At 37.0% G+C, this 16,299-nt stretch overlaps 1 protein-coding gene across 1 annotated transcript in view; it reads right to left on the reverse strand.

Annotated features, from left to right (window-relative positions):
- Positions 1-16,299, reverse strand: part of LOC148953080 (uncharacterized) — a 192,638-nt gene that overhangs the window by 138,203 nt on the left and 38,136 nt on the right. Inside the window, exon 2 of the mRNA XM_089087860.1 lies at positions 9,593-9,722. Coding sequence (XP_088943986.1) covers positions 9,593-9,722 — 130 coding nt within the window. The remainder of the gene's footprint in view (positions 1-9,592; positions 9,723-16,299) is intronic.

Genomic DNA, 16,299 nt, shown 5'->3' on the forward strand with positions numbered 1-16,299 from the left:
AAAAGGGGCTCATTCGATTGGAAATCGAGTTCTAGTGCCCTTTTTAATAATCGAAAGTGATTGGAGGGCAACTATCCCCCCCCCCGCCCATCATTCCCCCAAAAACATCCTATCAAAATTTTGAGATAGCCATTTTGTTAAGCGTAGTTGATTTCCGCACAGAAATTATGTTTTTGAGGAGGACACTCCCCCACAGCCCTCAGGGCAAGGGTTGTAAGTTATGCCCTGTGGGCATATAAGGTTTTTATAGAACGCGTTGTCGTAAAAACTTTAAAATAGGTTCATTCGATTGGAAATTCAAAGGGCTAGTGCCCTTTTTAATAGTTGAAAGTGATTGGAGGGCAACTAGCCCCCCCCCCCCCTCCCATCATTACCCCAAACACATCCAATTAAAATTTTTAGATAGCCATTTTGTTCAGCGTAGTTGATTTCCAGATAGAAAATATGTTTTTGAGGAGGACACTCCCCCACAACCCTCAGGGCAAGGGTTTTAAGTTTTACCCTGGGGGCATATAAGGTTTTTATAGAAGGCGTTGTTCTAGAAACTTCAAAAAAGCTCATTCGATTGGAAATTCGAAGTGATTAGAGGGCAACTAGCCAACACCCCCCCCCACGACCAGCATTCCCCCAAACACATCCAATACAAATTTTGAGATAGTCATTTTGTTCAGCGTAGTTGATTTCCAAATAGAAAATATTTTTTTGAGGAGGACACTCCCCCACAACCCTGAGGGCAAGTTATAACTTATGCCCTGGGGGCATATAAGGTTTCTATTGAAATCTTTGTCGTAAAAACTTGAAAAGGGCTCATTCGATTTGAAATTTAAAGGGCTAGTGCCCTTTTTAATAGTCGAAAGTGATTGGAGGGCAACTAACCCCCCTCTCACGCCCACCTTTTCTCCAAACACATCCAGTCAAAATTTTTAGATAACCATTTTATTCAACGTAGTTGAAAGTTTTCGAAATTAGGTCTTTAAGGATGACACCCCCCCCCCCATGGTCCTCAGGGCAAGGGTTGGAAGTTATGCCCTGGGGGCATATAAAGTGTTTATAGAAAGCGTTGTCGTAGAAACTTCAAAAGGGCTCATTCAATTGGGAATTGAAAGGGCTAGTGCCTTTTTTAATAGTTGAAAGTGAATGGATAGCGACTAACGCGCCTCTCACGCCCACCATTTTCCAAAACACATCAAATCAAAATTTTGAGATATCCATTTTGTTCAACATAGTTGAACGTTCTGGAAATTAAGTCTAATGGATGATAACCCCCTCAGAGCCCTCAGTGCAAGGGTTGTAAGTTTTGCCCTGGGGGCATATAAGGTTCATATAGAAAGTTGTTGTATAAATCATAGGCAGCGCAATCGCACTACCTAAGTAAAGAACGGGGACACTCGAGAACGAGACAAGAAACGGGGACTAAATAAAGAGGAGGACACCCCCCCCACCCTCAGGGCAAGGGTTTTAAGTTATGCCCTGGGGGCATACAAGAACGATGATGGCACAATGCATTATTTAATCATTTTTTCCTTTAGAGTAGTCCACTTCGTATCGAGAAATTTGTCGTAGAAACTTCGAAAAGGGCTCTTTAAATTGGAAATTGGAGTGGCTTGTGCCCTTTTTAATAGTCGAAAGTGATTTGAATGCAACTAACACCCTTTCACGCCCACCTTTTCCCCAAAAAACATACAATCAAAATTTTGAGATAACCATTTTGTTCAGCGTAGCTGATTTCCAGTTAGAAATTATGTTTTTGAGGAGGACAGTCCCCCACAGCCCTTAGGGAAAGGGTTATAAGTTATGTCCTGGGGGCATATAAGGTTTTTTATAGAAGGCGTTGTCATAGAAACTTCAAAAAAGGCTCATTCGATTGGAAATTGAAAGGGCTAGTGCCCTTTTTAGTAGTCAAAAGTGATTGGAGGGCAACTAACCTGCCTCTCATGCCCACCTTTTCCCCGAACACATCTAATCAAAACTTTGAGATAGCTATTTTACTCAACGTAGTTTTAAGTTCTGGAAATTAGGTCTTTAAGAATGACCCCCCCCCCCCAAAGCCCGCAGGGCCGTGGTGTAAATTATGCCCAGGGGGCATATAAGATTATAATATAAGGCGTTGTCGTAGAAACTTCAAAAAGGGCTCATTTGATTGGAAATTGAAATGGCTAGTGCCCTTTTTAATAGTTGAATGTGATTGGACAGCAACTAACACTCCTTCCACGTCCACCATTTCCCCAAACGCATCCAATAAAGATTTTGAGATAGCCATTTTGTTCCACGCAGTTCGAAGTTCAGTAAATTATACCTTTGAGCAGGACACTCCCCCCATAGTTTTCAGGGCAAGGTTTATAAATTATGCCCTGGGGGCATATAAGGTTTTTATTAAAATCTTTGTCGTAGAAACTTGTAAAAGGGCTCATTTGATTGGAAATTCAAAGGGCTAAACATCAGCAGTTTCGTCAAGCATCATTCCAAAATTCTTGTACCTTTTCACTTGATCTATGAGGAGTCTAAGCGTAGCATGGGACATATCCTCAAATATTTCATTTTGAATGTCAGGTGACAACCACTTGTACTTTTCTGGTCTGACAAGCCACTTTTCTAAAACTTGAACATCATTTGCCCTTAGTTCAAGAAGGCATTGGAGGTTCGAAGACTGTTCTTGCTTACCTCTTATAGGTATTCCTTGTGAGGCAAGGTACTTCAAAGACGAGAATATGAGCTTCAGAGCTTTGCGAGAGTCATGCGATTCTTGCTTGTGTTGTGCACTTAGCTGTTGACTCACGTCATTACCGCGGTGCAAAGAGTCTGTGGTTGCAATAGCTGCTTTGTCAAATCCCGAAGCTTCATGCGACTTAAAGCGATCGAGTGCCTTTTTCCAGTTGCTGAACCCTTTCCTTACAAATGTTTCAAAGGAGTCTTTATGACGAGAAGTCTTCGGAAGGGACATTTTCATATTCACTGCTTCTGTGCAGACTGTACACACAGCACCGTTCTTAGTCGTGTCGAGTTGTAACCATTGGTACTTTTCAGTCCAACTAGCTTGAAGTGTTCTGCTCTTTGTAGTACTATTATTACCGACATTGCTGACACTGACTGTATGAGCTACACTAGATACATTGCTACTACTAAGGCTACCATGGTCATCTGCTTTCTCATTTATATCACTAGCTTAAACATTACCACTAAACTACAAGTACTCGGTTGTTCGTTTATCTGTCCTATTTCAGTACCAACATGTGAGTTCCCATCTGTAAACTCGGTTCTGTCTTTAGAGTTCTTAGCAAAAAATAGTTTTCTAATCTTTTCATCGTTAAAGTTTTCACCTCTGTTTCTTTCACTACAGTCCGTTCAAGTTCAAAATGATCACTGAGCACTGATAATTTCGCCAGCAGATCCTAACCTTCATTTTCACTTTTGTTCACTTTCCAGGAAAAGGGGACTCATTCCAAATCAAGATTAAATTTGAAGCCTAATTATGGCTGTAACTATCAAAATTGACAGGTACTTTTTCTGCTTGCCAGGGAGGAAAAGAAACTGATTTGCATGATCAGTTAAAAGAATCAGTCTTAAGACTGAGAAGATAACTGTGAAGTCTGCTTGTGCTAATAATCTGAACATTACAGGGCATAATTTGAAATTTCTTGGGGGGGGGGCTTCGCCCGGAGGGAGCCTTGGCCCCCTGCCCCCCCCCCGTACTCTACGCCTAAGCACTATACTGAAAACAATTTGTGTTTTGAGCAGTATGTTTTTATTTGTCACAACATCAACAATAAAACATACAAAGGACATCTCAAGACTAATCAAGACTAAAATAAGTATGAAGCTATTAGCTACCTTCATACTTATGAAGCATCAACCAAAATTTCACTCTTAGCTTAATAAATGTTAAGCCCCTGATTCAACAGACCTCTTTAGTCCTCAGTTTTATACATTATAAACAAGCATCTGAATCAGCTGATAGAAGGGCACCTGCAAAGGTCCTTTCCTTGTATGGTAACCAGGTGAATACATTAAAGTGATCTGTGCTATGTAGAAGAACAACAACTATGTTTAAGGTAAGAAATTAGTTTAGTAGTTGGTTTAGTCTTGAATCAGGAGTAAAGTACGGTTTAATTTTATCCCCACTTATAAGGGTTATTTTGAGGGACTTTGTCCTTAGGAGCACAACAAAAGCAAAGGCAATGGGAGAACACAGAATAAGTAGGGGAAATAAAATTCTCCAAGACTTAGATTATGAGTATGATCTAAGCATCCTAGATGAAAATCTTAGCAAAATAAATAGATTTTTAAAGATTTTGAGAGCTCAGGGTGTAAGAAGGCTTGAAAATTAATTTTATGACATAAATTGCTTAGATAAATGAAGGAGAACAAGAATAAGAAAAATAAGAAATTAAATAAGAAAATAATAAAATAATAATAATAAGAAAAATAAATAATAATAATAATAATAATAATAATAACAATAATGATAATAATAAAAATAAAATAAGAAGAATAAGAAATTAATTTTATGACATAAGTTGCTTTCATAAATGAAGGATAAATGAAGGAGAATGAATGAATTTGGGAATAAATGAAGAAAAAGAGGTGATGTTGTGTAATGAGAAGATTAATCAAGAGGATAGTTTCACTTACCTGGGTAGCATTATTAGTAAAGGTAGTGGATGCAGTGAGATGTTAAAAGTAGAATAGCCAATTCCAAAGGTTTTTTCTTCACAATTGAAAAAGTTTGGATGAATAGGAAGATAAGACTGTGAACTAGGATTAGAATATTGGTCTTGAAATACTCTGTGATTGACTGTATTTCACACAATAAGCTGTATTACTGTTTCAATTGTGATTAAGCAATTGTTGCAATACCAACCATTATGTTTGGAAACATTGTTGAATCTAAATTGAATGCAATGACTATTTTGTTATTAGCATATAGTGTTTAGTCTAGAAGTTGGTACATACGAGACTTTTATAAATTATATTTGGATCTGTGTTTGAAAAAAAAAAAGAATAAAGATTGCATTAAAAAAAAGAAAAAGTATAAGCCTAGAATTGGGGCTATTGAGAAGAAAACATGTTAAGAAACAATTCTTGCTTCATAATATAAAGAAAAATTATGGCTAGTACATTTTGAAGGCAGTTCTGCTACAAATGTACCCTGACCTGTATTAATGTGCAAATATATAGCACAAATTCAATTTTCCCTGTGCATTTTACTATTTGTCACTCTTGTTTCAACCAATGTACCTATAAATTTAATCTACACTGATGAAATCAAGAAACAGGGAAATATGTTTAAAAATACATAATTTGAGCTCTATATTTAAGCATTAGGCAGGGGCATCATTTTGGGGTGGCAGTTGCCCCCCCCCCCTAATAATGTGGAGAAAAAAATATTATATATCCCATGCCTTTTGACTATCCAGATATGGACCCCTCGTGTCCCCCCAATAAAAATACTGGAGATTTACCCCTGGCATTGGGGGGAGGGGGGGGGGGTAAATCACATTAAGAATGAGTTAACTACACTTTTTTGCATATTATAATGCAAGAAATGTATTCTTACCATGTTTCCTTCCCAATAGCCCTAATTCTAGACTATACAAAAAAAACTTCTCAGAGACAATAGGCCTACCACATGGATGGCAGTCTTGGCAAGGCAGTTGCCAGAATCTGAGCTTAATTATAACCCATTGAAATAGAATTTGGAGTAATTTTGATCAAATATCTTACAGGCAGAAATGGAGACTTACTTAGGCTGAAAATCATCTTATAAAGGTTTTATTCCTATAGGTTAGATTACAATATTAATCAAATACAAAATTGTACTTAGGCCTAGGAGTTGAAAGACAAGAACTTGAAAAGTTCTTGTCTTTGAAAAGTTAGACCTAGGAGAAGGAAGACAAGAACTTGAAAATTTCTCAGTGCTCTAATTCAGACTCTAGGCTAGGTTAGTTCCAATTTAAAAAACACCCTTCATCTAGCTCAACAGCTTTTAAATAGGCCTTTGGCAAAAACTTATTTCAGTATTAAGTCAAAGTATTACTAATTACCAAAATACTCATCACTCCCATGAAGAGGAATGACTCCACCCACCCTAAAGAGGAAATACCCCTCCTCTGAATTATAAGTTTTGTGTCTTGGTAAGTCTGCAAACAACAGTCTCTAACCCACAAATTTTGTGTAAAAAAAAGACTGTATAGAAAAAAACGTGGGTTGGTCTCCATAGTAGAGTCAAGAGTAGGCCTAAGCTATGAAAAAGGAATAAGAAAAGGCTGTTGACATCGGGCTGTAGAACAGTTATTGACAAAAAACTGTTTCAACATCTCCAAAATCATGAGTGCAGGGGCCATTATCGTTCAATGTTAGAAAGACTTGGACCAGATGGCTCCATTATCATAATAGCTGTGAACCAGTCAGTAGCTGCTGCTATACTTTCTATTTCAGATATAGCAGTAAATGGAGGTAAGGTAAAGTTTGTGCTTGGTCCTAGCTCTAACCCTGCTTTAATCAGAAACAGAAAAGGTATTGTATTTATCCCATCCGAGGATGTCATCCATCTGGATGATTTTGTCAAGAAGGCCCAATTTGATGACAAAAAACAACAAGTGACATTGGCCTTTAAAAATCCAAGCCCATCAATTATCCCTTTGGTTTGCACCTTTAATCGGGATGTTAAGTTCCCTCTGAAAATCTGTTTGGGGTGCAAGGTATACAGTTAAGCAGTTTATCCCCGGGCAATTCAGTGTTTCAATTGCCAAGGTTTTTGCCACATGGCCTTAAATTGCCACAGAGGCAGAAGATGTCTACTTTGTAGTCGACAACACACCCTTGATAAATGCCCCCAATCTAAAACAGTAAAGAAGATCAGGTACTCAAGTACCCTAACTGCAATGGTAACCATGCTGCTAATGCCAAGGAGTGCCCAGTATTCATAGAGAAGAAAGCAATTGTAAGTTACTCTTTCACCAATAATGTCCCCATGAGGACTGTTACTGAGGTCTTGAAGAAAGGACTTCCTAAACATACAGAACACATCCCCATAGTACACACACTCTTTCCCTCCACTGACGCCTAACCAACCTCCAGCTGAGGAACTCAACATGAGGCACATGGCCATGGTTGAAGGTGTTGCAAAGCAGATCTCTGATCTAACTCAGGTTATTACATCTATTTGTGAACTGCTTTCTAAGTTAGCACCAAGATCTTTTCAAAATGCAGTCTGTAGTCTAAATAATTCAGTGGAAAACCTAAATAGAGAAGGTTCATTCCTTCCTACAATGTCAACAGATACCAGCAGCCTCGACCTAAATAGCCTAAATAAGTCACTTAATAACGTAATAAGTAGCCTAAAGAAGACAGTTGAAAACCTAAGTAGAGAAGTTTCATCCCTATGAACAATGTCAGCAGGTAATAACAGCCCTGGCAAAGCAGAAAGGAAACGTAAAGGAAAGGAGTCTGTACCTAGCCCAGAAGGTGCTACAATACAACCTAGGGCCAACCTAGGTTGGCTCCTTCTCAGACAATTGACTAGTTATCTCTCCATTGTTTTCCCTTGGGTTTGGCATGGTTGACTAAGCACAAACTCATTAAGTAACTTGGTTAAGACTACTGGTTTGGTTCCCTAAGCTTTTTTTTCCTCTGTGTTTCCTTTTTTAGAGTTGCCTTATTTGATTATAATTTGATCTAGGTGACAGGTTACAGGCTAAATGTACTATTTATTATAATTGATTTGCATAAAATTTGTATTTTCCTGTTTTATGGTTCCTGTTCATAATTGATGGCAGGTGCTGATGGGGATTAACCCCTAAAATAAGCAAGATAAATGGTAAATGTTCTATATTATTTTAATCTTGCTGGCCTTGATGCCTTTCCCATAATTTTTTATTTTAGAGTTTGAGCAGAGTTGCATTATTTTGATTCCTGTTTTTCACTGCAGGCAGTTGCTGCAGGTGAATTACCCCCTACCAATAGCAAGATAAGTGATACATGATCAGGTTCAGTGAATATTGACCAAAGCGACGCCCAAGCAAGCTAGTGATTACAGAAGGCACAGAACAATTGAGTGATACGAACGCATATGACCTAGTGGTCGAACGCGTCAAACCCCAAACAACAACAAGGAATAAGAAAAGAAATAAGCGCATTAGACATGCAGGGATTCAATCAGAGCCAAGATTCACCACTAGCTGATACAAATTACAAACCCTTAAAGGAAGCTTCAATGGGAAAAACTTCAAAACCTAAAGTACATTCACACTTTTAAGACAGCACTCATTAAAAAACAAACCATTTCATTCCCAAAATTCAAATAGAACGCCAAATACTCCTGACTGCATTAAGTCAGTGTTACCGGATACCCGAGCTGTGAAAGGCAAATGCGCCAAATATGTAATCTTCAAAACACTTTGCCATGTAAAAAGCGCTTATTTGAAGAACTAAATGAAAAAAAGAGACCACATGACGTAAATACACCTCATCTGGTAACACTACATTATATTAGAAGACACACTGGAAATTTATAAGACATCCCTAAAGCATTGATTCGGAAATGACCTAAAAACAAAATACGATAAAAGTATATGTTTAAAATAAGAGCAAAAGTAGCCTAAATAGAACAAGTACATCTAACATTATTCTTACCAGGAGAGTTGACTTACAAAAAACAAAAAGATCCACTTAGTTTTCAATAAGTTCACTTGAATATTCAATTTTATGTTCTAACATTATTGCCATCTTCGGCAAGGATATGTATTAGGCCCTATCCTGTTTAATACCCTGACATCCTGAATTAAAAAAAAAATTGCTGGAGGATTCAGAATCAATCTATGCGACCTTAGCTTGCTTTCGTATGCTGACGACCTGCTGATGTTAAGCTATAGCCTTTCTTCTCTACAGGAGGATATTGACCGCCTGATACACTAAAGACGGAGTTCTTGGAACTTTGTCCCTCAGCAAGCAATCAGCAAAACAGTAATCTTACGCAAGTAACGGTTGAACGAACAGAAATATTCCCGGAAAATCCATGAAGAATCTGGGAATAACGCACGGTTATGATATCAGACATTCTCGTTCACTAATAATTGAGGAAATTGCCAAGAACATTCTCTCAAGTTACGGCAAGCTTGTCTCTCTGAAATTTAGCTTGAACAGGCACATCCTTGCAAAGCTTTATGCAGCGGTTGCTCTTCATCACTTGCTTTATGTGTCACTGCTATGGGACTGGTTCACACAAACTCATAGACCAGACTCCGGTCTATATGTTACAAATAGCTATAAAAATATGTTACAAAAGCGCAGAAAAAAGGCGTTTGAAACATTGTTCGAGTTCCTGCTTCTTCATTTGATCTATGAGTGTGAATGAAAAAAATTTTATTTAATTTTATTGTTTGGCGCTGAAATGTTTTTGTTTTTTCTTTTCTTTTTTTGTATTACTCCATCCTTTTTTCTTGTCTGAGCGGGAAAAAATAGAATAATTATTAGTATTATTATGCTATGTGGTAGAGGATCTCCAAAATTTTGGTTTCTTATGGAACAGGATAATTTCGTTCTCAGGTCGTGATGCCTGTCAAATGTTGGACTAACTGTAAAATAAAATTCTTACCATGGCTTTTGTATTTTCTAAACTTTTCAGTGTAATTCCAGGACTGATACTTGTCAAATATTTGCCAGATACGGCTTTTGGATTCAGATTTTCCTTGTCAGCATCACTTATGCGATAAGGTGCCTTCTCCCTAAAACAAAACTTGGTAATTATTTTTCTAGTTAAAAATAAAATAAAAATGTCTCTACACATTTCAGGAGTCATAATTTATTGCGGTTATTATCACAACCACTCTGTAGGTCAGAATAGAAAGTGATATAAAAAAGGCCCAAAGAGAAGGAGGATGGAGGGGCGCACTAGACCCAAGCATCATAGAGATGTAGAAAAAAGTATAAGATTGATGCAGAATTTGGAATGTTACTGCAGAAAAATTAAAAGTTTTTGTTCCTTGGTTAAATCTACAAGCAATTTCTTTTTATTTCTACATTGAATAGGAATTTACAACCTGGCATATGTAACTCTTTCCATAAACTAAAACAGTCTCACCATTGTCCGCCTCTGTTTGACGCATTGATGAGTAGAATGAATTCGGAGAGTAGTCAACCAAACCCATAATGAGTTCGGTTAACTCATTGCCAGAAGAACTCCATCGCTAACCACTCTAACCCTAAATACATCCGACCAAAATTTTGAGATACGCACTTTACTCAAAACAGTCAAAAGGTTCAACAAACATACCTACAGGGGCAAAATCACCCCCACAGCCCCTGGGGCAATTTCTTTAAATTATGCTTGTTGCACATTGCTTACATAGAGGTTTTATTATTGATCAATGTGCAAGTTTTATCTGGGAATTTCGAAAAGATTAAAGGTATTAAGGGAAAATCTTCAGTAAATTCTGAAGTAGATATTGATCTAAATCAAAGACAGGCTGCCAAGCGAGTTTATCTTTAATATATTAGGAATAGCTAAGGGTAGGCTACAGATTAACAGCACAAAGAACCCAGCTGAAACTTGAAGGAATATTGGACGGGGCTAGCTGAAGGATCAATTAGGCTAAATTTAAAATTCTGACTTGAGGGGTCTAAAGGGTGTTTATAAGAACAATACATTTTCAAAGAAAAATTTCGTTGTGATTTTTCGTCTTTTGATTGTGATATTCTTTTTTTATGTTAAACTGCTTAAAATTTACCAAAAAATGGCACAAAAACTCACCAAAATGACTGCCATTCCTCGAATGAAAAGGCTGGAAAACATAACAAGGGTACCACATTATAATCTTCATGGTCGTAAACTCTTTAGTGGACGTTGAAAATCCCCCCTCTTGCATACCCTTCCCCCTCCCAGCCTTCTTAATAAGTAATAACTAAAAACACGTTTAAAAAAAGCTTAATGAAAAATATCATTTTTTGTTATCATTTTTATGGAAATTATTTAATTTCTTATCTGGACCTTCTCAAAGACACCGTTGACAACATAAGTCTACCCTTTTTGTAATTTTTCTATGTAACAAAGATTCACATATATCGTGAAGAATTTTAACGGATATAGGAAATACAACCTATACTTAATACACTATTCAAAAAAAGAACAAGTTGACTCCTTTACTTTCATCGCCTTAATTAGACAAAGATCTTCTTGCAAGGTATATTTTGTATATTAACAAACATAAAACAAGCAAAAATAAATAATTTTACTAATTTTAAAAAATAAAGTTTTGATTACGAAAATAAAGAGCGAAGCCAAAACTTAAAAACGAACAAAATTTCTGGTTTCGCAGGTTACGCAAGATATATCTATAAAACTAGCTAAAAAAAAACTGACTCGTGATATTCTGAAATATCGACCGAATTCTAAAAATTAACGCTTTACTAAAAACTAAGCTTGCTTGAGCATTTTTACTTTTTTTTTTATAGATAATTATGATTGTGCACTAAAAGCTATCGATATCGTGGCTGGTGAAAGACTATCGAGAGCTTTATGAATTAGTATTTTATTTACTGTAGGCGACTTATAGAATTTTCTGCTCCAAAGAAAACATCCAATTTTTTGGGTCGGTTAGCGTTTTATTTACTGCACATTATTGAAATCAGAATCACATAAGTGATTAATAATTCTGTATAATTGGTGACACAGATGAGATCCTATGGCCCAGTCCTGTCCATCTTCGAACCTAAAACATTTAGAAGCATTATCTTTTTTAAAACAGGACCATTCACGATCATTGAGGGGGCGCCGACGCATGTTTTCGTAATTATGCAGAGATTTAGCCATTATTTTTAATTCGGGCCCAACTACAGAACAACTTTTCTTACTATTAAATCCCACTCTGGAAATACAAGCAGATTATAGCAGATAGTTCTGGGAATTTGTTCCGGAGAAGGGAGGGAGCAAGCCAGTTTTTTAGGAGACACTGTCAAACTAAGCTGCGGCCTTTCCTTCAACTAATAAATGTTTCTTGAATGATTTTTAAAAGCAGATAAATCTGAACTCCCCTGTTTTTTTCCTTTCTCCCCTGTTTTTTTCCTGGCCATAGAGCCTTACGGGGGAGTTTATATTGAAGTGTATTTTGTTAAGTTTATTGATTGATTGAACATTCCTGTTGAATTTTAAGATACATGTAAATATGAGTGTTTTCAAGCAAAAACAATACACTTTTTCAAATCTAACATAAAATTCCTCTCCCAAATCTCAATAAATTTCTCCCCGCCCTCAAACTTCAATACAAGCTTTTTTCTATGCACAATTATGCCAAAATGTCCACCGGGAAAAGTCACCTTCGGATCGGTGAAAAGCTCTAATTTAAGGCATTACGCCTTTAAATAAAACATTAATAACAATTAAACCTTAAATAATACGCAAGAAAGGGCAAACGGGCTACTTCCTCGGTAAGAACGGGGGGATTGAGCCTGCAAAAGTACTTCCACAGGTATGGAATGAAAAATTCTTCCAATCAATAGTGCTAGGATTTTTCAAAAAATACAAGACTTTGCAGTTTTTGTGTCTTGTATGGGGAGGGCAAATGGCTAGTCTAAACCTCTCTTTCATATCATTCCTTCTAGGTTACCTTTTAAAAATACATAAAATCAGAACTTCCTTTCAAACAGTTCGTGGTAAAGAACTGTAAGTAAGGAGCGACTCGGATCAATAGTAACTGAAAATCCAAAAAAAAAGAATTTTGATAACAATAGATGCATCAAAAGAATTTACTTTTTATGCTGATCCCATAGATGTAAAATTCATTAAGTTTAATTTTACTCATAAAAAGTTACGAGCCTGAGAAAATTTGCCTGATTTTCGAACAAGGAGGGGGGGGGTCCCATAAAGTCTAGCAATCTTATTGAAAATTGCAACATCAGATTCAACGTATCAGAGAACCATACTGAAGAGTTTCCAAAGCTCCAATCTTTAAAAATGTAGAATTTTGTATTTTTGCCAGAAGAAAGATCGCGGATGCGTGTTTATTTGTCGTTGTTTGTTTATTCTTTCCAGGGGTGATCGTATCGAACCAATGGTCTTAGAAGATCGGGAGAGGGCTCATTTGAACGAAAATTAAAAGTTCTAGTGTCCCTTTTTAAATACTAAAAAAAATTAGAAGGCAACTAGCCCCTCATCTACGTCCTTATAAGTCGTCTGATCAAATTTCTGAGATGACCATTTTGTTCAGTATAGTTGAAAGATAACTATGTCTTTGGGGATGACATGACCCCTCATAGCCCCCGGAGGAAGGGCCGCAAGTTAAAAATTTGCCCATTTTTACATATAGTACTTGTTAATGTGAAGTATACCGACATATTTCAGGGTGGGATTTTCTGGGGATGGAATTTCTACGGGCCGAACTTCCCACTGGTATGGAAGTTTCTTGGGGTGAACTTTACAGGAAAAATTTTACATGGGGGGGGGGGAGTCACGAGAATTCATATACAAAATTCGTTTTATTTGTCTTACTTTCTCGTTGGCGAGCCCATCTTAGGGTCTAGGCCTTCCCCCGCGGCTGGTTAGTCTCCAATCACTTTCGGCTTATTAAAAAAAGGACTAGAATTCTATATTTCTGATCGAATGAGCATCCTTCGAAGTTTCTACGACAATGAGGCAGAGGTGGGGATGAGGAAGGGGCAGTCCCCTCCTATATCAAATAAATTCTGCTCATTTTGGGGTTTAGTGTTACTCTTTACTATCATAATAACAGCGTAGACCAGAAATATTTCCAGAAATGAAGAGGGATTAAAAATCAATTTAAATTTTATGATACTTTTTTATGTTTTTTGTACCCCCCCCCCCGACAGAAAAACAAAGAATAGTCCCGGACACGACCATGGGGATTATACATCAATTTATACATCCACCCGCCCCTCGTCTCTCCCTTGGAACTAATTTTGTGTTTATCTAAAGGTTCAATGAGAGTTGTTTTGGCATTAAAATGCACCCTTTGAGGTATCTCCCTCCCTTTCCAAACATTTGCATATAAGAGTTTTAAACCTCTACAATGAGGTTCTCTAGTTGTTTTGTAGTTAGGAAGGGAGAGAGATGCCTCAAAGGGTACATTTTAATGCCAAAACATCCCAACTCTCATTGAGCCTTCAGATAAATACAGAATAAGTTCTAAGGGAAAGACGAGGGGAGGATGGAGGTAGAAATTGTATCCTAGAAATCCGTCCCCTCCATGGAAAATTCCACCCAGGCAAATTCATCCATGACAGTTCATCATGCGCAGATTTCCCCTCCTTCCTGACAATTCAATCCTTGCTGAAAATTCATCCGGAAAATTTCTTGCAGACAATTCCACCTGGAAAATCCTGCTTAGCCTACTTTCATTTGATTTTTTTTTTTTTTGTTTAATTTCGGACCGTTTTCAAATCCTGCCAGAAATCCCCCTCCGCGTAATTTTTTTCCGGGAAATCTTCCCCCAATAGAAAGTTTCTCCCGCGGAAAATTCCCACACGGAAAATTTCTCCCGGGAACAATTTCACCAAACAAAATTTTCCCCACGGAAATCCCACCTCTCACGGAAACATTACTCAGACATTTCCAATCCCGCTGAAAATTTCAGCCGGAACATCTGCACGTGAAAATTTGAGTCGCCAAAGAGAAATTAAGACAAATAAAAACAGTTTCATATAGAAACTCCAGGAAATTTGCTCCGTGTAAAGTTCCCCCTGAAAGGTTCAACCCCGAAAACTCCCCTACCCATGGAAGACATCCCCCAGCATAATCCCCCCCCCCCGAAAAGTGTCGGTATACTTCCAATAACAAATACTATAGTAGAGAGGGAGGTGCTACTCCGAACATGACCACGTGGTTTATGGTTTTCTCAGTGAGAATGAAAAAACAGGAATTTTCTCACTTGGAAAAACATGAATTTTCTCACATTTATAGAAGTTTTATTTGATGGTTATGTGTGTTGGTCAATTAATTTGATGTTTTTCATGGATGTCAACAGTAATTTATGTCTGTTTTATGGTTTTTGTCAGTGAGAATGAAAAAACAGGAATTTTCTCAAATTAATGGATGTCAACAGTAATTTATGTCTGTTTTATGGTTTTTGTCAGTGAGAATGGAAAAAACAGGAACTTTCTCATTTTGATGGATGTTTTCTTGGACGATTATGGGTGTTGGTCAATTTATTTGATGTTTTTCATGGATGTCAACAGCAATTTATGTCTGTTTTATGGTTTTTGTCAGTGAGAAGGAAAAAACATGAACTTTCTCTCTTTGATGGATGTCAACATCAATTCATGTCTGTTTTATGGTTCGTTGTCAGTGAGAATGAAAAAACAGGAACTTTCTCACATTTATGGATGTCAACAGCAATTTATGTCTGTTTTATGGTTCATTGTCAGTGAGAATGAAAAAACAGGAGCTTTCTCACATTTATGGATGTCAACAGCAATTTATGTCTGTTTTATGGTTTTTGTCAGTGAGAATGGGAAAACAGGAATTTTCTCACTTTTATGGATGTTTTCTTGGACGGTTATGTGTGTTGGTCAATTCATTTGATGTTTTCCATGGATGTCAACAGTAATTTATGTCTGTTTTATGGTTTTCTCAGTGAGAATGAAAAAACAGGAACTTTCTCACATTTATGGATGTTAACAGCAATTTATGTCTGTTTTATGGTTTTTTTCAGTGAGAATGAAAAAACAGGAACTTTCTCACATTTATGGATGTCAACAGCAATTTATGTCTGTTGTATGTCTTTAGGCGAATCTAACCTGAGAAATTGATTTACATAATCGGTGGGGGAATTATTGATCCACGAAGGGGAATTAAGAAACAAACATGGCTTCTTTGATCTTTAGGCTAACCTAACCTGAAAAATTTATTTACATAATCGCTAGGGGAATATATTGATTCACGAAGGGGGAATTAAGAAACATTATGGCTTTCTTTATTCTTAGGTCTGAGGGATAAACGTTCTTTAGGTCAGAGAGAAAAATTAATATTCTATTTTTAAATAGGGCTTCATTGATCTTTACTGTCAGGAATTAAAAATGACATCACTTGTTATCTTGGAATTATGCGGGAGGCTAAAGAGATAGAAATTCTATTTTTAAATACGGCTTCACTGAGCTTTAAGTCGGAGAGATAAATTGATATTCTAACGAAACCTTAATAGTCTAGCTAGGAACATGGGATGAAGAGATTAACGTAGGAAAGGGTTTCCTACAAATTTGAAATGTGAAAGCACAGAGATGCCAAAAACAAAAAGAACACGCTGAGATTACTTTTAGGGGATTATTTGGGTGAAACGGTTTTAGACATTTTAG

The sequence above is a fragment of the Artemia sp. Qi Xiang Cuo genome, chromosome 4 (genome assembly GCF_049724085.1).
Source record: "Artemia sp. Qi Xiang Cuo chromosome 4, ASM4972408v1, whole genome shotgun sequence".
NCBI classification, from domain to species: Eukaryota; Metazoa; Arthropoda; class Branchiopoda; order Anostraca; family Artemiidae; genus Artemia; species Artemia sp. Qi Xiang Cuo.